The following is a 23561-nucleotide window of genomic DNA, read 5'->3' as shown; positions in this document are numbered from 1 at the left end:
CTCCCTAAAGGTTCCATAAACACTTAATGAGTGCCTACAATGTACCAGAGACATAGCACATAACACGCTGTGTTTTAATGAGCTGCGGACTTGCTTAATCACAAAATTTTTATTATAAATATTCAACAAATCTCTATTGAGCATCTCCTAAGGAGAGGAAGGCACTCTTCTAAGCTCTGGGAATTCAGTAGTGAACAGGTCAGAGGAAGTCCCTGCTCTTGGGAAGCTTATATCTCAGTGAGGGGAGACAAATAACCAAAAAGTATATGAACAAGAATTTGAGCCAGTGCTAAGTACCAGGAGGAAAATAAAACATGGGAGGTAATATGACAGCAAGTGCCTGGTCGATGGATTCTGGGTATGGTAGGACAGGGGAGGTTATATACTTGAGAGCTTTCTTAAATACACTGAAACCTACAATATCTTCCCCACACCCCACAACTGAGGCACTAGGACCCATTCTGAACCTTAAAATGACAAAGCCCAGGGAGACTATCAAACCAACTAAACACATCATGAAAGGGGGAAAAAAAAAATAACCCTGCTCTACAGGAGTTAGGAACTAACTGATTTAATAAAGAAGAGACTTATACACACAGGTGCACCTAATTTTCTACATAGCTGAAGTACATGATCAGCAGTGTGACCAGGATCAAGTGTGATCCCCTATTTGAGACAGAGGAACCATGAACTTCAAATGGGTTCAGTAACTTTAGGGGCACATGTTCTATACAGATTACAAAAAGGTTCCAACTCTCCACCTCTCCCTATATCCACAACCTTTGTTTTTCTTGTCTGTTTGTTAATTTTTTTATTAAAGTATAGTTGATTTACAATGTTGTGTTAATTACTGCTGTACAACAAAGTGACTCAGTTATACATATATACATTCTTTTTCATATTCTTTTCCATTATAGTTTATCACAGGATATATATATATATATATATATCTTTTTTTGTGGTACGCGGGCCTCTCACTGTTGTGGCCTCTCCCGTTGCGGAGCAGAGGCTCCGGACGCGCAGCTCAGCAGCCATGGCTCACGGGCCTAGCCTCTCCGCAGCATGTGGGATCTTCCCGGACCGGGGCACGAACCTGTGTCCCCTGCATCGGCAGGCGGACTCTCAACCACTGCGCCACCAGGGAAGCCCTATCACAGGATACTGAATATAGTTTCCTGTGCTATACAGTAGGACCTTGTTGTTTATCCATTCTATATATACCAGTTTGCATCTGCTAATCCCAAACTCCCACTCCATCCCTCTCCCCCCGCAACCCCTCCACCTCTGGGCAACCACCAGTCTATTCCCTATGTCCATGGTTCTGTTTCTATTTCATAGATAGGTTCACTTGTGTCATATTTTAGGTTCCACATATAAGTGATATCATATGGCATTTATCTTTCTCTTTCTGATTTACTTAGAATGATAATCTCTAGTTGCATCCATGTTGCTGCAAATGGCATTACTTCATTCTTTCTTTATGGCTGAGTAGCAGTCTATTGTATATATATATACCACATCTTCTTTATCTATTTGTCTGTCGATGGACATTTAGGTTGTTTCCATGTCTTGGCTATTGTGAACAGTGCTGCTACGAACATAGGGTGCATGTATTTTTGAATTATAGTTTTGTCTGGATGTATGACCAGGAGTGGGATTGCTGGATCATATGGTAGTTCTACTTTTAGTTTTCTGAGGAACCTCCACACTGTTTTCCACAGTGGCTGCACCAACTTACATTCCCACCAACAGTGTGGGAGGGTTCCCTTTTCTCCACACCCTCTCCAGCATCTGTTATTTGTAGACTTTTTAATGATGGCCATTCTGACAACATTTGCAATGTGATTTTCCAACTTCCCTCAAAAGACAGAGTCTCTCTCCACTCCTTGAATTCAAGCTGGCCTTGAGACTTTCTTTGGCCAATGGAAAGCAGTGCATGACGCTGCCCCAATTCTGAGCCCAGGCCTCAAGAGACCTGGAGCACTAAGGCTCACTTGCTTGGACACCTGCCTTCACCACAAGAGCAAGCCTGGGCAAGCCTATGGGGAATGAGACCATAGAAGAGAGCCCAGTCATTCCCACAATCTCAGAAAAGACCATCTTAGACCAGCCAAGATCAGCAGAGCCTCCTGCTTGACCCACAGCTGATCTCAGACAAGAATAAATGCAACAGAAACTAGAGGAATTGCCCAGCCAACACAGGGACCTGTGCTCAGTAATATACAGTGATTATTTTAAGCCTTGGAGTGTGAGGACGGTTTTTTATACAGCAGTAACTGACACAGCAAGATTAATCATATCTATTCAACTTGAATAATCTATTACATTTCTCCTGTAATGTTTTTGAGGATTTGAAGCCAAAAATTGTGAAATATTTTAATCTCAGGGTCTTCTGCAAGAAGGCTTTAATAGCAGGCTGGGTAGATACAGAAAGGATGTAGAACCCCATCAAAAGATTTTATTTCTCTTACCAATAAAACTGCCTGTTTCCAATTCAGAGTTTCTTTTGCAGCTCCACTGAGAAAGGAACAGCAGCTGGACTGAAAATCATTCACATAAGAATAAAGGGGGAGGGCTTCCCTGGTGGTGCACTAGTTGAGAATCTGCCTGCTAATACAGGGAACACGGGTTCGAGCCCTGGTCTGGGAGGATCCCACATGGCGTGGAGCAACTGGGCCCGTGAGCCACAACTACTGAGCCTGTGCGTCTGGAGCCTGTGCTCCGCAACAAGAGACGCCACCATAGTGAGAGGCCCGTGCACCACGATGAAGAGTGACCCCCGCTTGCCACAACTAGAGAAAGTCCTTGCACAGAAACGAAGACGCAACACAGCAAAAATAAATTAATAAACTCCTACCCCCAACATCTTCTTTAAAAAAAAAAAAAAAAGAATAAAGGGCCTGGGGGTGGGGGCCTGACTTGACATAGTAGAAATCTAGATTATTAGGTAAATGTTCAAAATGGACATGGAATTCCTCTGTGTAAGAAAAAAAAAAAGTCCTTTTATCATTCTTTTCTGAAATACAGAAATTCCTCAGTGTGAACTATTTCTGAGAAATACATCTATTCTTCCAAATATACAAAGGATTTCGTTTGTTTTTTGCACACTGTCTTCTACCCCTCCAAGAGTTTTAAATAAGTTTTTGAAAGTAGATATAATAAGTAAGCATGGCACCGCCCCTTCCCACTCATCTGGGTGAGCATAAAAGGTTTAGTTGAGTTGAACTGGACTAGGCCTGTCCTGCTTTCTACCCCATGGGGTTGTTCTGAGAATCAAAGGAGAGGGAAGGAGGGGAGAGTATTCAGAAGGAATGTGACCTCGCCTGGCCCACTGCCCACAGCTCAGTCCCAGCCTACTCAGGCCACTACTGGTCATGGGCCGGCCTGGCCAGCCAGCAGCACGGGCCTGAGAGCGCCTGTTTTCCAGCACCGTTGCAGAGCCTGAGTGTCAATACTTGTAAAATATTGTAAAATATGCAATCCCAATTTTCTTATTCTTTTTTATTAATGATAAGGGGTTCAGTTCTTTTATTTCTCCTCCCTCCATCCACTATCTTCTACAGAAAATAATTATTTATTTTACAGTTAAATTCATTTATTTTTTTAAAAAATTATAAAACACATTTCTTAAAAACAGCATTAACCACGTTCAAAACTGCCTTTTCATCATCACTCCTGGGTACGCTGTATCATACACCGCCTTCCTCATAATTCAGTTCCACTGCTTACATGAGAGACCCTACCATTACAATGCCTTGAGTTCTTCACTATCTTGGAGAATATATTCATGCCAGGCCCTGCCTTTTCTCTGCAGCCCTGGACAATAGCTACTTTACTCTTTCAAGAAAGTCTTCCTTAGTGTCACTGGGTATTTCACAAATAAGATGATTTTTAATTCCTAAATCACAGGGCTTTCTTAAATAGAAAACATTTTAAAAACCAAATATGTATATTATTAAATGTACATACACCATCAACAACAAAACTTATTGACCATCATGTGTAATAGTTTCTACCTTCAAGATGTTTAAAATCTGCACACGATGAAGACTTAAAATATTTCTGAACCACAATTAGTAGGCCAGCCATTTTCAACTGTTTTCCAGCATAAATGATCTTGAAGTATGTTGTCTTACATACCCAATGTTATGACCTTGCAAAATAAGTACCCAGGTATTTCATATGTACCCCATGTTTTACAGTTTTTCAAAGTTTATTCACATAGATTAACTCACATCATAAGCCTATAAAGTAGGCAAGACAAGGACTACCCTCTCCATTTTACACATGAAGAAACTGGTTCTTAGTGAGAGTAAGCAATTTTCTCCAAGTTGTATGGTTAATAAAGGTAACGGAGCCAAGGTTTGACCCTTGGCTACTTTCCACTTCACCAGAGTACTCAGTGGCCAGGGGCTTACAGATATGCACACTGTGGTCACAGAACAGAGAGCATGCTCTTCTTGGCCAACCTAACTGGCCTGTAAAGGGCCTAAATCATATTTTGCTCACAACTCCTGACTTCCTAGGTGAATGCACACTAGACTCTATACTGGGCTGTGGACAGGTTAGCACCCCTATTTGTTTTTTTTTTTTTGGAATAATATTTAATGAGAGGTTATTTACAAATAAAGGAAATCATACCAAAAGACTGAAGATTCACAGTGAAATAAGTTGGTTTTGGTTTTTTTTTTTCTTTTACATCTAGGAAGAAGTTTAAAAGAATAATTTCTGCAAAATCATTCAGTCACCATTTATAATAAAGAAAAATTTTAAATCTCAAATTACAGAAGTAGAATAAAATGAATCATGAAATATGTAGAATTTTTTTACAGAATTCCAAGTTTAAACAAAGACTAAATAATATTAACACCTTTTTTTTACATCTTTATTGGAGTATAATTGCTTTCCAATGGTGTGTTAGTTTCTGCTTTATAACAAAGTGAATCAGTTATACATATACATATGTTCCCATATCTCTTCCCTCTTGCGTCTCCCTCCCTCCCACCCTCCCTATCCCACCCCTCTAGGTGGTCACAAAGCACCGAGCTGATTTCCCTGTGCTATGCGTCTGCTTCCCACTAGCTATCTATTTTACGTTTTGTAGTGTATATATGTCCATGCCACTCTCTCACTTTGTCACAGCTTACCTTCCCCCTCCCCATATCCTCAAGTCCATTCTCTAGCAGGTCTGTGTCTTTATTCCTGTCTTACCCCTAGGTTCTTCGTGACATTTTTTTTTTCTTAAATTCCATATATATGTGTCAGCATACGGTATTTGTCTTTCTCTTTCTGACTTACTTCACTCTGTATGACAGACTCTAGGTCCATCCACCTCACTACAAATAACTCAGTTTCATTTCTTTTTATGGCTGAGTAATATTCCATTGTATATATGTGCCACATCTTCTTTATCCATTCATCTGTTGATGGACATCTGGGTTGCTTCCATGTCCTGGCTATTGTAAATAGAGCTGCAATGAATATTTTGGTACATGACTCTTTTGAATTATGGTTTTCTCAGGGTATATGCCCAGTAGTGGGATTGCTGGGTCATATGGTAGTTCTATTTGTAGTTTTTTAAGGAACCTCCATACTGTCCTCCATAGTGGCTATACCAATTCACATTCCCACCAGCAGTGCAAGAGTGTTCCCTTTTCTCTACATCCTCTCCAGCATTTATTGTTTCTAGATTTTTTGATGGTGGCCATTCTGACTGGTGTGAGATGATATCTCATTGTAGTTTTGATTTGCATTTCTCTAATGATTAATGATGTTGAGCATTCTTTCATGTGTTTGTTGGCAGTCTGTATATCTTCTTTGGAGAAATGTCTATTTACGTCTTCTCCCCATTTTTGGATTGGGTTGTTTGTTTTTTTGTTATTGAGCTGCATGAGCTGCTTATAAATTTTGGAGATTAATCCTTTGTCAGTTGCTTCATTTGCAAATATTTCCTCCCATTCTGAGGGTTGTCTTTTGGTCTTGTTTATAGTTTCCTTTGCTGTAGCACCCCTATTTACACTTATTTTTAAAACACAATAAAACAGGGAAAAAATAAGCTTTACTAAGATGTAAGACACAGGGGCTTCCCTGGTGGCACAGTGGTTGAGAGTCCGCCTGCCGATGTAGGTGACACGGGTTCGTGCCCTGGTCCGGGAAGATCCCACATGCTGCGGAGCGGCTGGGCCCGTGAGTCATGGCCACTGAGCCTGCACGTCTAGAGCCTGTGCTCCACAACGGGAGAGGCCACAACAGTGAGAGGCCCACGTACCACAAAAAAAAAAAAAAAAAAAGTATGACACAGACTGACAACAATACACGTATATAATCTATAAATAAATAGACATATAATGAGAGTATATAACCAAAAATGTTCTACTTATCAGGGTGCGCAGCAAAAATACCTTGGAGAGCTCTAATAAGCTAACTGGCTCAGATATCAAAAATACAAAAAAGTACATAATGACATAAATCATTAAGAAAAATAGCAATAGAAAAATAGAGAAAATATATGGAAGAGGCAATTTGTAGAAGAGACTCAAATAGGCAACAAACAGAGGGAAAGATGACAAGCATGGCCAAAACCAACAACGCGCAAATTCAAACAAGATACCATTTTTGTCCATTAGATTACTCAAAACTTAAGGCTGGTAACACCAAGTGCTGGCAAGGATACAGGAGACAATAATCCTACACACTGCATCATGCGAGGATAAGATGGTAAAGATTTTTTGGAAGTTGGCCTAACTGTAAACCACAAATAGCAAAACCACAAATTAATCTGAACGTGACTGTTGAAGGGCTCCAATAGTTGGACCAACTCTAATTCCAAAAGGAATTTAGGGGGTGAATGCCCTGTTTTCATTTGGGGCTTTCTGATTCATTATGTAGTTTTGCACAATGTGTCACTTTCTACCACTTTCCTATTTTTTGTGTGTGACTCCATGAACTTAATGAAAAATACTGCTTTTCATTAATCTTATAATTATGCATTTTAATCACTTCAATATTTTCAGACCCTATTTATGGTGTTTAGCAGGATTTTACTACGTTTATCAAAAGCTAAAATACGTATACAGCCTAACTCAGCAATTTCCACATCTATTTTATAAAAACATTTGCATACGGCCACAGTTTATGTATAAGTACGTTCATGACAACATTTTTAGAAACTGAGAAAAAAAATGGAAAAAGACTAAATGTCCAACTAAATAATTAATGTCCAGCTAAATAATTAATGAATATTTTGTAGCTACTGAAAGAACGGTGTTGACTTCTAAGTACTAATACGAAAAGATCTAAGGTATTAAATAAAAAGGAAAAGTCAAAGAATTGTACATATAGGACAAGCTCATTTTGGTAAAAATAAATGAATAAATGAATGTATGCATGTATAGGTATGCAAAGAAGGGGGAGGAGGACACACACCAAACTGCTGACATGCACAGAACCTCCTCTGGGGGAGCAGAGTATGGGGTGAGAGGGAAAAGCATAAAAGAGACTCCGCACTACTGTATCAGGAGGAAAGAATAGTAACATTTTCCTATAAGTCTCCCTCAGAATGCCTGTTAGGAACCTGGCCGCACAGCAGGAGGTGAGCGGCGGGACAGCGAGTGAAGCTTCATCTGCCGCTCCCCATCGCTCCCCATCGCTCGCGTTACCGCCTGAACCACACCCCCACCCCGTCCGTGGAAAGACTGTCTTCCATGAAAGCGGTCCCTAGTGCCAAAGAGGCTGGGGACCATTGGCATAGGCCATAGTGCCTACTCTTAAATACTGCCACTGATAATACTGGTTAAATCACATGAGTAAATCCAAGGGTCAAGTTCACAACTCAGTCAAGCTCTTAAAATCACACACTCACACATGCAAATACGTATATATGTGAGATTATGTCTCCATTCATCTAGCCATCCACCCACCCATACTCTGACCTTGGGCACTAGTATAGGTACTTGCTCCTCATCTGTGAACCCTGCTACAGCTTTTTCACTCAGCAATGGGAAAGAGCAGTCCTGGTGTGAAATACGGGTATCTTGCAAACTAATCTAGCACAAGATGCCAATTATTGATATCTTTTTTTTTTTTTTTTTTTGCGGTATGCGGGCCTCTCACTATTGTGGCCTCTCTCGTTGCAGAGCACAGGCTCCGGACGCGCAGGCTCAGCAGCCATGGCTCACGGGCCTAGCCGCTCCGCGGCATGTGGGATCTTCCCGGACCGGGGCACGAATCCGTGTCCCCTGCATCGGCAGGCGTACCCTCAACCACTGCACCACCAGGGAAGCCCAATTATTGATATCTTATACTACCAGTTGTATTAATTGTCAGTACGAAACCAGGATGAATAAAAGCTTCAGGCTCACTTTACTCAAGTACTCCAATGTTTTTAAAGTATTTGGGCTTACATGTAAGCTCTTGAATTGCCTTTCATGTTTACGTTTGTGGCTTTATGATATAAATTCAGATATTAAATTAAGGATGGTAAATACACCATTATACCAACCTCCTCACCTAAGCCCTTGCAAACATCATTGACTTGTCACAATACGCTTTCCTACTGATCCAGAAGTTGATCTCCAAATTTTTCTAAACACAGTGCTCCAAAGAGCTCTTGCTCATCAATCAGACTTGCAATGCTAGTTGAAACTTATTTACTATTTCTGGTAATCCATTACATCAACGGTCTGCAATGAACCACATCTCCTGGTATTCACAGGCTTGTGTAACTCTCTCCCACTTTTGATTTTGGCCTTGGTCATGTGACTTGCTTTGACCAACAGGACATGAGCAAGCATAATGCAAGCAGAGGTTTGATAAACGCTTGCACCCAGGGGCTTGTCTTTTTGGAACGTTCCCTCTTAGAAGCCAGCTGCGTTGTTAACAAGAAACTCTAGATAGACTACTAAGTGATGAGAGGCCACGAGGAGAGAAGACACGGGATATTCCAGCCAAGTTGCAGCTGAATGTATCTGCAGGAGGGCCCTCAGTTATATCACAGGAAATAGAACAGCCTAGCTGAGCCCAGTCAACCCAAAGAAAGGTGAGAAATTATAAATCATTGTTGTTTTAAGCCACTAAGTTTTGGGATAGTTGGTTATGTAGCAACAGATAAAGACTAATCCCTATTCCAAACTCTCCGAATCACTAATGACAACCCACACAGATTCTCCATCAGTTACCTTCAAATTTCATCTGTCCGGAGTATCTATTGTAGGTATGGAGAAACAGGGGCACTTTTATACACTTCATATACTAAGGGGAGAACGTAACTTTGTACAAATCTCTTAGAGGGCAATTTGGCAAAATGTTAAGTAATGAACCTTTTAAAAAGCTCATACCCTATCCCAATAATTCCAAGTCTAGGAAACAGACATGCATATGTTATATAAGGATTTTTCTCACAGCGAAAAGTTGGAAACAACATAGCCATCTAAAAATAGAGGGATGATTAAACTATTATATATTCATAAGATAAAACATCAGTTATTAAAAAATCTTCCATTGAATATATAATGACATAAGGACACACGATATAACTTTAATGAAAACAGCATTCGACACAGTACTAGCAATAAGATCCAAATCTTTAAAAATATTTTTGCATATATACAGAAGTATTAATAGAAATTCTCTCTGCATAATGAGACCAGGTGATTTTATTTTCTCCTTCTTTATACTCTTCAGTTTTTTCCAAATGTTTTACTTCTATAATCAGAAAGAAACACTTAACATTATAAAACAGGTTGGAAAAAAGGACACACACTAAACACAGATTTGGAATCATTCTCTGACATTTCTTTACTAAATTTTTTTAAATGCCATCATTATTAGATGCATCTATATTCTGTGATAGATTAAATTTTTTAAAATAAAACTTGAACAGATGAATTTTCAAACAGAGAAAAAAAAAATGACACTAAGATTAACAAGTTACTTTCTCTCCACCATTGCTTTGTATACTATGAAAAATGAGCAAGGAGTAATTCCTTGTTTCTTCTGAAGACTCTGCTATTCTGTCCTATTTTACTAAGTTTTAAATTTTAGGTTAAACAGCTTCATTGTAAATATTTAATAAAATGGGTATTATATGCACCTTCAACCAAGTTCAGCAAAAGCTGATGGAATTCACTCAATATGAAGTCTAAAACTATTTTTCATCTCAGAGGCAAATTCTCTCTTTTGAAGACCATGTCTATTCCAAAGAAATAATATGTGTAAAGAATCTTAGTCACTTGGAAGGGACGGGGGCGGCGGTGGGGGGGGGGGGGGGGGTGGTGGTGGAAAGCATGTAGAACATCCCCGGGAGGCATGTAGCAAGCAAGTTTGGGTAGCATTACTCAAGCACTGACACTGTGTGGGAATTATTTTCTGAAGTGGCCAGTGATTTCAGAAGAACCAGAGGGAATCCCTGGCCCACTGTAGCAGGGTGGAGGTTTTGATCACAGTGAGGCTGTACTGTCACTTGTACCAAATCGAAGTTGGTTTCCTCAATCCCCCTTGCTCAAGGTAGCCAGTATAGGATTGGTTTCTATTGTTTCTTCCTCAGAATTTAACTCTTCCTCTTCATTCTCCAGGGTCCAGGCCTGAACCACCCTGCATGTATCTTCAACTACTTTTTCTTCAATGGAAGGCAGAAAGCATCCTTGAAAATCATTGATAATATCACTTCTTAGGAAGTCTGCAGATGCTCAGGTTCATGGCCTTCCTGGCCTTTAGCACTGTGCACTGTATGCAAGGGAGAAGCAGGAGATCTCTGATCATGCAGCCTTTCACACCCTGACTTCCTACGTGACCAGGCCATCCTCTCTCACCACACAGTTTCTTGGAAGGCTGGTTGATAATAATCTTGGCTTCAGCCAAGGACAGAAAATTAGTGAAGACCAGAGGGCCAGTCTTCACTCCAGCAATGGGCATGTAATACAAGGTGGTCAAAGTCCTTGTCTAAGATTTTTTTTTATTGAGGAATAGAGAAGAAACCTTATCTTTTGGGTTAAAAAGCTAAAAGGGTGTAATTCGGGGCCATGGGCAAACATTTTTATGGTTAAGTGGAGAAAAGCTTTCTAAAGTGAAAAAAGGTGAGTGAGGAAGGGTCTTGAAGGATTCACTTGTGTCACTCCTGGAACTAATGTGGGAAAAGAGTTTGCTTTTGCTTGTAATAGTTGGCTTTGGGTCACTGACATTTACAACAATATGAATCCTGACTAGATGACAAGTGAGAAGCAGAAAAGTGACCTGGGATGTTCAGATTTGGGCAATGACTTGTTTTTCTTACAATCTGTAATAGGTCTTCATTTCAAACATCTCATTGCCTATTATGTGTCAAGTGCTGGAAACATAAAGATGATATGACACAGTCTCTGCCTTCAAGGAGTTAACAGTCCAGAGGGATTCTCTTGGGTGTTTCTGAAATTACTGGCCACTTCAGAGAATAATTCCCAAATAGCTAGGAGGCTACTTCTAAGTAACCAAGGAATTCTCTGCGTGGCTCTGAAATGTCTGTCACCTGTACCTCATGAGGACTAATTTCTATTTCTCTCAGGCCTCTCTAGGACCCACTGAGTTCAGTGGTCTACACTTGCTTTACTCATACTTTACTCATACCATCTGACAGTATATCTCCCCCGTTCTCCAAACTACAGCAGCCTGAACTGTGAACATTTCTAAATGGAAATGGCATGGTCAGTGGCAAGGTCTGGGATTCAGCTGTCTCCCAACAGCCCTCACAGGTCCCTGCATTATCTTGGCTTGATCCTGGATCTGGTCCCACTATCAGGCCTCTGAGCAGATCCTATCTGTCTCCTGGAGGAGAATCGCATAAGCCAAACTCAAGAAACAGCTGACTTCCTAATTCATATTGGGACAGACAGATGTCACATAAAGAGAATATTTAAATTTCACAAAGAGCCACATTACAAGGTTTCTGAATAGCATGGAATGAAGTTGAGTGTCATCATCAAAATTCATCAATCAACAAATATTTACTGAGGAACTACTATGAGAAAAGTTTAAGCTGAGGGACTAAAAACACAGCAATGAACGAGCTGCTTTTCATGAAGCTTACCTACCATAAGGAGTGTAGGCAAACAGGTATTAAGCAAGCATTGACCTCATTTTAAAACATGCTTTTTCAATATACTGTTTCTGAATTAAGGATCAAGGGGTTTATTTAATATGGTTATGTCTCTCCCCTCTGAAAAGCTGTTACTATTATTAAATCAATGGCACTGATAATCGCTGGCAGCTTAAAAGAAATATGGGGTTACACAATTAAATATTTAATCATGATCCTGTTAAGTGTTAAAAGGAAATATAAGGAGAGAATCTGATGAGGGAGAGAACTTACACTGGAGGGGCTCCACTAGGCCCCCAAAGTCTCACCTTCACAGACTGACCCTTTCAAAGGGCGAAGCCAGACCACGCATCTCCTCCTCTGCTCAGACCTGCGACGGCTCCACATCTCCTCATGTAACAGCCAATTACATCAACCAAGGAAGCTGCCACACAGCTGGGCTCTTCCTTCTCTGATTCCACTGTCTTTTTCTCCCACACCCATCCCTCTTCACTCCTCTCCTGATCCTACACACCTTGCTCTAATTTTTTTCCTACAGCATTTATATATTCTTACATACCATAAAAGTTATATTTTCTTTGTCTGATATTCTCTCCTCCACCATCCCAGTCCCCAGAAGGGTAAAGTTGTTTGGTCTATTTTGTTTAATGATTGTACCTAATTGCTAAGGCACATAATTATGAGTTCAAAATGTATCGAAGAGAAGTGAAGGGAAAAAATGCATCAGTGAAAGATTGAGCAATTGGAAGACCTTGCCACTGGGACTGGAATAACAGTCAAAATCAATTGGCTTAACCTTGCTCTCTACTAGATAGTAGAGAGTAACTTCTGCTGCAGCTTTTCTCCTTTTTCTAAATTTCCACATCACACCAACCCCACCCCAAGTCTTTCTTTAGCTATAGCAACGCTTTCACTCAGGTTATGGTCCAATCTCAAGCCCAAGATGCTATCAATTCATCTTTCAGGTGACTTTGCACTGCTCTGTTCTCATTACTCTGTGGGGTTTCACAGCTGAGCTTTCAGAGGAAGGGTTATTCCTTATGTTTGTGAGAAAGGCCTCTTCCACACTGGGCCGAGTCCTCACAATACATCTGCTCAAAGCATGATGTATACTTCATAGCATTTATCAGTCTACGACTATATGTTTGTGATTATGATACTGCTGTCTCTCTCCTTAATTTAACTATAAGCTCCTTAAGAGCAAGGTCCATGTCTGTTTCGTTCATAAAACCTAAAGCACTTGGCACACAGTACTCAGTAAGTGTTTGTTGAATGAATAATTGGATGGATGAATATGACATTCCTGGCTTGGATCTACATACTGTTTGGAGATAATTAGGTAGCTGAGATAGCATTTTGTGGGGGCAGGGGGGAGGGGGGTGGTTTGTATTTCTTATTCATGAGGGAGGAATAGAAGATAATGTCGGGAGTCCTTTGGAAAGGCCAGATTTTAGCCACCTAAAATGCTATGCCCTCTCAAGATAAGCAGCTCAAAAACCAAACCATCATTAACACCTCCACCTAGCGCTCCCCCCAACCACCTATTCCCTTATTCTGGTCAAGGGTACCAATCATTCTTGTAGCCACTCAGACACAAAGGCTTCTGTGTAACTTTTGACCTCTCTTTCTCTGACAACCTCCCAGCTCAGCAAGACTCCCAAGGCCTGTCAACTCCTCTTCAGTATCTTTGATCAATGGCCTCCTTCCTTTCCATTCCCACTGCTACCAAGTTGGTTCCAGCAACTAACTCCCAGGTTACAGCGACAGACCCAGGATGGGACTCCTCGATTCCAGGTTTGCCCCTTTCTAACCCAAGCTGCCTATATTAAAATCTCCCTTAAAACCTTCACTTTAAGCTATTAATGCTATACCAAAAAACACCTGCAGTGGGCTTGCCTAGAAATAAAAATCTCAGCCTTTTATTCAAAGACCAGACACAACAACAAACAGTACTCCTAACAGCATTCCTCGTCTGACTTCCCATTATCCTAGCATTTTCTAATCACCAGCATATTATACATGTCCCCACCCCCATGAATTTATGTTATCAGTCATCTATCTCAACACATCTGAATTCCATCCATGCCCTTAAGGCTTAGCTCAACTCCTGCCTCTTCCTTCAAGCCTTTCCACGTCAGCCCGGCCTAAGTAAGCTCCTTCCTCCTCTGACTTCTTAAGACACCGTCTGATGGACAACCAGCATCAATTTTTTTTTTTTTTTTTTTTTGCGGTACACGGGTCTCTCACTGTTGTGGCCTCTCCCGTTGCGGAGCACAGGCTCCAGACGCGCAGGCTCAGCGGCCATGGCTCACGGGCCCAGCCGCTCCGCGGCATGTGGGATCTTCCCGGAAAGGGGCACGAACCCGCGTCCCCTGCATCAGCAGGCGGACTCTCAACCACTGCGCCACCAGGGAAGCCCCAGCATCATTTTTTATATTAACTCCAATTTACGCATACACATCTATACAAGTAAATTTTCACCATTAACCCCAACTTCTACATTATCTGTTACAGAAAAATGAAAAGGTCCCAGGAGAGAGTATTGGCCCACAAGTGCTGAGAAACCCCTTGTCTTTGTAGAACAGACAGAGGTGCCTAGACAGGGATGTTTACATCCTACCGGTCTTCAAGGCCTCCAACTCTTTGACTCTTCCAACCAATTCTTTCTCTACTCCCCATTTCTTCCCCCTTCCTAAACTACACCAGCTTTGAGAATAAGAAGAAAACAAAGAAAGAGGTCTATCAACATTAGGGGAAAATCATTTGAGAAATCCAGAAAGGGCTCTCCAAATGCAATCACTTGAGTTGTGGGGACTCCTCTGTTCTACCCTGATTAACTCCTCGGGAGGGTGGAGGCCGGCATCATCAGTACAGACACCATTTACTCAGAGGCTCATTGGATGCTGGCATTAAGCTATAGGCAGGCACTACAAGAAAGCACTGAGCGGGGCCTGGTCCCGAGCAACCGTCCTGGGGCTAAAAAGGACAACGAGATTCCAGATAAAATTCACTGAGGTTGGAAATCCTGTCACCCCACCCTTGAAACTTAAACACATTTTATCACTGAAACACTGTTCTTTATGGTAAACTTTCCTAATCTGCCACAAAACACTCTGCTTTTCTTTTATGAAGACGCCATTTTAAAATTACATGTTTGTTCCATGTTTTGTTTTAACGTCTCTTTTTCCTACTAGATTGTAGGATCCAGGAAGGCCGGGTCTCAGTTGTATCACCAAACACCTAGAACAGTGTCTAGCACTCTTCAGTGGATGTAAAGGAAGGACCAAATTCCAAGGTTCTACTAAAATAATACTAGTCAACAGGTTTTTAGGGGGTGAAACAAGCTTCTATTTGTAGGTTGGCCTACTAACCTAACCATTGTACTTATTTCTCTGAAATGATATTTCTGTCCCCAAGCAACCTACTTATGGAGAGACACATACTATAGGATCTGTTTATACCGCCCTGTATTTTTAGGTCTAGGAGGGTTTCAGCCCAGAGACCTTAATTTGAATGCTAGTGACTCATAGTGAAACTATATGACCTACAACAGGCCCTTAACCTCGTTAAGTTCAGTTTCATCCTGAAACAGGGGTGGTGGCGGGGAGAAAAAGAAAACTAGGGGCTACTGTGAGGATTAAATTCACTGGATGCTGTGTTGAAGTGCCTCACACTAACCAAGTTCATGGGGCCCACACCATCTCCCTTTTTTAATACACTGCATGCTTTTCTCTATACTACAAACTCCTTGAAGGTTGAAGTCATAGTTCAATTGTTATGCTGTACCTATCGAATCAGCATGAAGTGCTTTACACATGTAAGGATTACTTATTCTGGGACTTCCCTGGTGGCCCAGTGGTTAAGACTCCAGGCTCCCAATGCAGGGGGCCTGGGTTCGATCCCTGGTCAGGGAACTAGATCACACACACATGCCACAACTAAGAGTCCGCATACCACAACTAAGGAGCCCGCCTGCTGACCCAGCACAACAAAATAAATAAATAAAATTTAAAATTTTTTAAAAAAAGGATTACTTATTCCAAAAACTCTGTTATGAATACAAAAAAGATGTACAACATCCAGGAATTGTTCTGAAACATTGTGTTGCTATGTCTAATTATAATATTATAGTACTACTATACCAAACAATTTAAAATATCAAATATATTGCAATATATTCTCACATTCTCGTGGCAACTATGTTACGTCTTCACTCATAGTTTGAATTGTGATAATCTGTGAAGAAACAGATTTTCCTCTCACTTGCAACCTTAAATGGCTATTTCATACTAGAATTCCCATCATCGCAGGTTAGTTTGAAATTCTAAGCACACATTAGACCCAACTATAGCAGATACTGAAATGAAACTTCATTAGTCAAAAATCAAACACTGCTCTATTTGCATATCTAAGAAAAAGTTCAATTTTCAGAACTTAAAATTTTAAATCAAGAAAAAAGCAATATGGGGGCTTCCCTGGTGGCTCAGTCGTTGAGAATCCGCCTGCCGATGCAGGGGACACGGGTTCGTGCCCCGGTCCAGGAAGATCCCACATGCTGCGTAGCAGCTGGGCCCGTGAGCCATGGCCACTGAGCCTGCACGTCCGGAGCCTGTGCTCCGCAACGGGAGAGGCCACAACAGTGAGAGGCCCGCGTACCACAGAAAAAAAAAAAAAAAAAAAAAGAAAGAAAAAAGCAATATGAAAATATAACCTCACAAAATTTACATACTACTTTATTACCCTGCAAAGACATTTTTTGATCCCCAAACCTGCCACATAAGACAATGACCTCTAAATAATTAGAACAAAGTTTCTCACTATTAGGAGAGCACTGTTTTAAGATTTACTTAGCCCTTTAAATTAACCATCTTAAAGCTTTGAAGCACAAAGTAATAGTCAATGACACATCCATTTTAAGCTACCATGACCTGTCATTACAGAGTCATTAAGTAATATTTCAAGGAGTAAGCAGAAAGTTTTATAACCTTCAAATATATAAGATTATCTTCTGTACTTTACAAGCTAAGTTATTTGAATATTTAAAGCTACACTTTATAAATTATAAAAATCACTGGCAATTTTCAGCATTCTTCCTAAAGATAAAAAGCATGAATTAAGTGTTAAAAAGCAATATGGAAACACTAATCAAATTCAAACTCTGTGTATATATATTTACACACACACACACAAGTAATAAAATAATTTAGAGGCTGGTTAGCTTAAAGCAAGCTTTTCTCATAAAAATTTAAAGCTAAATATTTATCTTTATAATACAGAATTTTCAAATTTTAATATTTTCTGGCCAAACTGATTTAAAGTAAAATACCTTCTCTATATTATATATTCTGTTTCCGAACTGTAGACTTTTATGAAAGAACCAATTTCAAAAACTGTATAAAGTAAACTGATTATCCAGCTCAAATCTATACAACTCAACTCTGATCAGCTCCTCTGTTGACATTAGTTAGCACTGTTAACTGCGTGCACACAGCTCTCCCTGGAAGATAAATACACAAAACACAAAATGCAGCAACAGAAAGACAGCAAGCACAACACAGCTCTGGCTCTGCTTAGACTTATCTATGGTTATCTGCACAAAGCTTAAAGAGGGAGATTAAACAGTTAACCGGGATAGGAAAGCTAAGTAACTTTCCACATTTCCCACATTATCTCTTCTTGGCACTGTGAGTTCATTATTTTGTAGAATACTGTAAATTCCCAGAATCGTATAAAATTCAAAGAAATTTGAAAGTGGGCTGGAATTGAGAAGTTATCTTTTCCAGCCAGCCAAATTTAAAGACAGGAAGACAGAGCTCCAACGTGTTAGAGGGTCAAGGCCTGCCTTCCAACTCTTCCCCACAAGAGTGTTCTTCTCCTGAATGCCCACAGGGATGCAGTCGTTGGTACCAAAACACTATGCAAAGATAAATTCTTCTTCTGCCATTTTGAACAAACACCAACATTTGTTCAGGAGAGAAATAATCTGAGCGTTAAATGTACTTCACTTGGGAACTAAAGTAGAAACAACTCAAGTTCTTTCAGTCTCTTTCAGTTCTTGCTCTGGGAGCCTCCCAGGAACGCAGGATTAGGAATAACAAGATGGTCAATGTGTCTTTTATTGGCCTTTCATCTTCCCTCTTCCCCTGTGAATAAAATCCACCCTGCTCACTATATCACCTGTTTTTCTTATAATTTGAGCAGTAACCTCCTTCCTTCATCTAAAAAAGAACCAACAATGAGAAATATATCCACCAACAGTCATCACTTTCCTACTGAAGACTCCTATCCTTTCTCCTACTCTGAACATTCTAAATATAGTTCATGTTCCTGCTGTTTCTCATCTTGCTGTCTTTGCAGACCATAAATTCCAAAGGCATGTTTCTGTTGTTTTATTGTGTGGTGTGACAATGGAAAGAGTAATTCTTCTGACTACATCCACGATTAAAATGAGATTCAGACGTGGTAACATATGTGAAAGCACTCTGTAAATTGTGAAGTTTAAGATAAAAGTAGTGCCCCTATTATATTAGAATGATCAGGCATCCGTAATTGCTCATAACAACACAAGTAAGTAAAAAATTTCTAGGAAATTACAGCCCACATTAGAGATTTAACTAATCTTAAAAGAAATTAGTCTTCTGATATAACCCAGAAAGGAAAGGTAGTAGCACCCAACATCCAGCAAATCATTTATTTGTCAATGGTTATTTTACTTGAAGTTTAATGAGTGTATATTTCTAAAATATGCTCAATTTTAGAACAAATTACCTTCATAATATAAATTCTTTATTGCTACTTTTGGACACAATGATTGGCTGTCTATCAATACCACATGATTAAAACCCACTAGTTTAAAAATGTATCCTGAGTTAAAGTAAAATTATTACCACTTTCTTAATATTGTCCTCATTTGCCTGAGAAACTTACTTAGGCATGACACTCAAGAAACTCTAATCAAAACGGCTAGTAAAACAAAAGAAAACTCAGTCTTTCTAACAGCCTACTTCTAAATTAAAACACACATATTTGTCCCACACAGAATAATAACATTTTGTACTGTCAAACATTCATCTAAGAACGTACACATTCACCGACATTTAAATAATATTGAGAATTGTAATGTTACTCCTATTCTGTAGATCAGCTAGGCTTAAGGTACAGTAGTTAAAATTATACTGGATAAAAATAAATGAACTCCACCAAAAAAACTGTCTTTCTTCAGAAATATCAATACTTTGTCCAGAAAAAAAAAGAAGCATCCCTTTTCATGGCAATACAAACTCACTTTAATTCAGGATAAAAATAACCACTAGAAAAAATACTTGGTGACTCTGCACTTTACTGATGCCTTTATTTTTTAGGCCATCTAACAATGCACAGCACAATCTCCAAATAAAAGATGTAAATTAAACATATCCAGAGAAGGACCACATCATGAAACTATACTCCATTCCTGTATCTTAGTTCTGCTTTCTCTATTTCTATATCCAAAAGAGCAAGCATAGCTAATACTATACATATCCCTTAACATTTTATGTAAATATCATTCTAAAAAATGTTAAAACCATATAGGTAATTATAATTTAGTGAAGTACGGCATCATCTTTAAAATGGCACTCAGCAAAATACCTTACTGGGCCCAATGAAACAGAGGTGCCTTTAGCTAGGTACCTGTTATTATTATTAAACCACTGACATCTCAACCAAATCTTGTATTTAAGCATTCTCTTTCAAGCCTCAGTTCCTTAAAATTAAACAAAAAATTTTAAAACAACAAAAACAAGCTCTTAAGTAAACAGTTTCTAATTTAAAATGAAGATAAAACCACCTTTATTTCCCCTTGAGGGATAAAAAATTTTCCTATATAATATTGCCCTCAAACATTGTATTTGTCTCCAAGTACTATCAAGTTAACTCTGAACAGAAAATTATTTCAATATTCTATAGAATTAATTTAACTTTAGGACTGGTCATTTGTCCCTTGTAAGTGCTACTGAAAGCCTTTTATTCAAATACAATTACCAGTAAAATATTTCGATATGTATTTTTAAAACTTGGATATATTTAAATAAACTGAGGCAAATTACAAACAATGCTCCAACAGATGTTTGTGAAATGCTCCTTATTTATTTACTTTTATTTTCAGTCCTGTCATTGTCCATCAAACAGTAATCTAGCTTTACATCACTTTTGCTACTTATAGTTCTGGTCAAAATACACATGAACAGAATTCACTTAAAAAGAAAAAAAAAAAGGTAACATACTAAAGACAAAATACTGTAATGCGCTATCACTCAAAAATATATACAGAGGCACCAAAAATGTAACCGTGGCCATAAATGATCTAACTCCCAAATCAATGAAGGTCCAGGCAAACAACATAAGAAAACTAAGAGTGTCATCTTTTACCTCAAAATTCCAACACTCATAAAGTCAATATAATACAATAAACCTTAAGAAATCATGATCATACCTAGACATACAACCAAAGGTTAATCACAACATTTGAATTACCAAGGAAAAAAATCATAATTAAAAAAACTCACTTTATATAGTATCTTGCACCTTCAAAAGTATATGCTTCTTCCCAGCCAGTAGGCAAATCTAAAAAAACATACATTTCACCATTAGTATTACATCGATAGAACAGCACAGTAAGTTTCAAACCATTTTAATTATTCCTTTTCATGATCAGCTATTTTCATTTATTAAGTAGGTTTGTAACCCCCCCCCAAAAGCATTAGACTGGTAATAAAACTCAGATATAATATCATTTTTGGGAAAATGGCAATTCAAATGTAAAGCCACCAGAAAAGTATCAACAATATTAGAGGTTATCTGACATAATTATACACTTTGATCAGAGTGGAGAGGAACTACATCCTGACAGCCGAAAAAGCAAAGGGATGCCTTGTAATCCTAGGTAAGTACCCTTGAACGGTAGGCCAAAAACTCCCCCAAAGCCAAAGAAAAAGACTATACGTAAAAGGTAACACCCACTTCTTCCTAGGTATGTTGTGTCTATGTAAGACCATATCTTTCAGCTACATAAGTGAATCCATCCAGGAAGTGTCACTGATGAGAAAGAACTTCCTAAGTACTTAATTAGGGGGAAAGAAATCTGAAATCACATACTTATACATACATGTGTGTTTCTACAGGCTTGACTTTAAGAGATGTGAAATTTCAAGTAATAAACCTGGCAATAATGCAGGTGAACGATGGCACCATTCTGTGCTACATATTACTTACAAACCACCAGTGTCTTGGATTTAACCATAATACCGCTCTGAAATAAAAAACCGATGATGTGTGTACAAAGTCAAAGTAAACCAAACCAGAGAAAAATCAGGATCATCTCTCAAAAATAAAATTAACCTGAAATCATATAATAAAATTTTCTGAGGTGTGAATGTTATCAAATCCTTGGGGGTAAATAGGATAAAGATTTATATTTCACATAGCCAAAATAATCATGGAATAATTCCACGAGACAATTAGGCTAAATAAATATCATATTATCTCTTGTGACACAAACCTGTTACTATCCATAAGGCAAAGAGGCCATCAAAGTTGACTTACGTATGCAAAACACTGAAACGTACATTCAAGTCAAAGACGACGTCGGGGAGTTAAGAAGTATGACGCCGCATTAGTCAGAAATGCCTTAAAAATGTAACCTCATCATGCTTGCTATACCAGCTTTCCCCTTCCTCCTCCACCTTTTTGCAAATTTAGAGATATTAGTCACTTCGCTGAACTCCAGAATTTAATAGAGAAGGCAGGCTTGTTCAATATCCTGGCAACTTCAAGAGAATCTCAGAGTTGGAGAAGTATCCCGGAGGGCAAGCTCTACAGACTTCTGAAGCCGGCCTCACCTTCCACCCAAACTGTTCTCAAGCCTTTCCAATCACCCGAAACAGAGGCAGGCCAAGAAGAGAACACATGTTACGTTTCAAAGACAAACAAGTTTCAAGAATGTACACAAAGAATGACAAAAGAAAGCCAGACCAGCACTGAAGCTCCAATCAGCTCTCCTCCAGCTCAACTCACATGCAGCATTCAAACAAGCTACCCAAGGCACCAGGAAGGTATGCTTCGCCGGCGACCCTCTCCTATTAGGGCACCAGTGCCCACACGCAGGACACCTTCCAGCACGCCCACCGCCTCCTGGCAGTGTGTGCGACCTCGGTGCCGCCGCCGGGGACTTCGAATCTGGCTGGCCAGCAACTGCAGCTGCAAATGCCTGCCCCGGCCCCGGCTGCTCCTCCGGGGGCACGAGGGAAAGCGTGCAGATTTCCCAAGCCGCTCTGTCGCGGAGAGGATCGAAGCACCCCCAAACTCGTCTCCTCCTCCTCCAACAGCCACCTACCCACAAGTCCCACCTCGGAGAAGGAAGCCGCACAGGAGGAGGGAGGCAGCTCCCGGGGAGGAGGGGGAGGATGTGGACACATTCTCCCCGCGGACGAGAGGCAGGGTTTCGGGCTGCAGGAGGGGAGTGGGAAAGGATTTCCTAAAGGTTGAAAGAGGGGTAAGGTGGGGGGCCCGGGGGGCGCTCGGAGGACTCAGGAGTGGCCGCGGGAGGAAAAACTCAGGATCCCAGGTTTCCCGGGGGAGGGGAGTGGGCCACCCAGGGGCGTGGGGGAAGAGCAGGTTGGGATGGGGCAGAGGGCGCCGTGGGCTAGTGGCGATCAAAGACGGAGGAGAGGGGCGTCCGGAGACTCGAGGGAAGTCCCCCGGCCCCTCTACCTGCGGCCGCCCCCGCCCGCCGGCCTCCGCCCCACCTCGCCACCTCCCGGGTACGGCGGCTCGGGGCAGGTTGCCGGCAGGAGGTGGGCGGCCAGGGCTCCGCAGCCTCCTCCCGGCGAAAGCCAACTCCGCTCGGGCCCGGCCGGGCTCGGCGTTACCTGTGCTCTGCCGCCGGTGCCCGGTGACCACGGCCTCGCCGGTGACGGGGTGCAGCCAGGTGGTGCTCTTCGCCTCCTCGCTGCAGGGGTGAGAGAAGGGGCCGAGACGGGGCTTGAGTGGGGGCGCGGGAGGAGCCGAGGGGGCCGGAGAGGCACCGACCCGGCTCGGTCCCCTCTGTCGCCAGCCTCCCGCCCCCTCCGGGCCCCCGCGCCGTCCCCAGCTCTTTACTTGATGAAGAAGACTCGGCCGCCCCGGGTGATCCCGTAAGTCCAGGAGCGGGGCAGGGAGCAGATCCACTCCAGGTTCAGATCCGCCGCCATGTCTGATCCCCAGCCGCCGCCGCCGCCTTCTCCTGCTGCCGCCGCGGCTGCCGAGGGAGGAGGGAGCGAGCGAGCGAACCAGCTGAGGGAGCGCGGAGCGAGCGCGGCCGGAGCGCGCCTCCCCGGCCCGGCGCGCCCCCGCGCGCGCCCTACCCCCTCGGGCGGCGCCCGCCCCGCCGCCCGGGCTGGGTAGGGCCCGCGCCGCCGCCCCTCCGCATCGTCCGCGGCCGCCGGCCGGCCGCCCAGCCGCGCGCTCGGGGGGGGCT

At 41.3% G+C, this 23561-nt stretch overlaps 1 protein-coding gene across 5 annotated transcripts in view; it reads right to left on the bottom strand.

The window, feature by feature from the left end:
* The window catches only part of PLEKHA5 (pleckstrin homology domain containing A5), a 243509-nt gene extending 220093 nt beyond the window's left edge, over window positions 1–23416 (bottom strand). For 3 of the 5 annotated variants that reach the window (XM_029206051.1, XM_029206046.1, XM_029206050.1), the window contains exons 1-3: window positions 23204–23395; window positions 22975–23054; window positions 20614–20671 (exon numbers count right to left, since the gene is read on the bottom strand). In XM_029206051.1, coding sequence (XP_029061884.1) covers window positions 20614–20671; window positions 22975–23054; window positions 23204–23295 — 230 coding nt within the window. In that variant the 5' untranslated portion in view covers window positions 23296–23395. Of the gene's footprint in view, window positions 1–20613; window positions 20672–22078; window positions 22360–22974; window positions 23055–23203 lie in introns of those variants that run through there. The other 2 variants (XM_029206047.1, XM_029206048.1) reach the window with 2 other exon arrangements.
* Between the last annotated feature and the right edge of the window lie 145 nt (window positions 23417–23561).

Source organism: Monodon monoceros, unplaced genomic scaffold (assembly GCF_005190385.1).
Source record: "Monodon monoceros isolate NGI ecotype Baffin Bay Population unplaced genomic scaffold, NGI_Narwhal_1 Super_Scaffold_6, whole genome shotgun sequence".
NCBI lineage: Eukaryota > Metazoa > Chordata > Mammalia > Artiodactyla > Monodontidae > Monodon > Monodon monoceros.
Note: the sequence above shows the minus strand (reverse complement) of the source record. Positions and strands in the feature narration are given on the sequence as shown.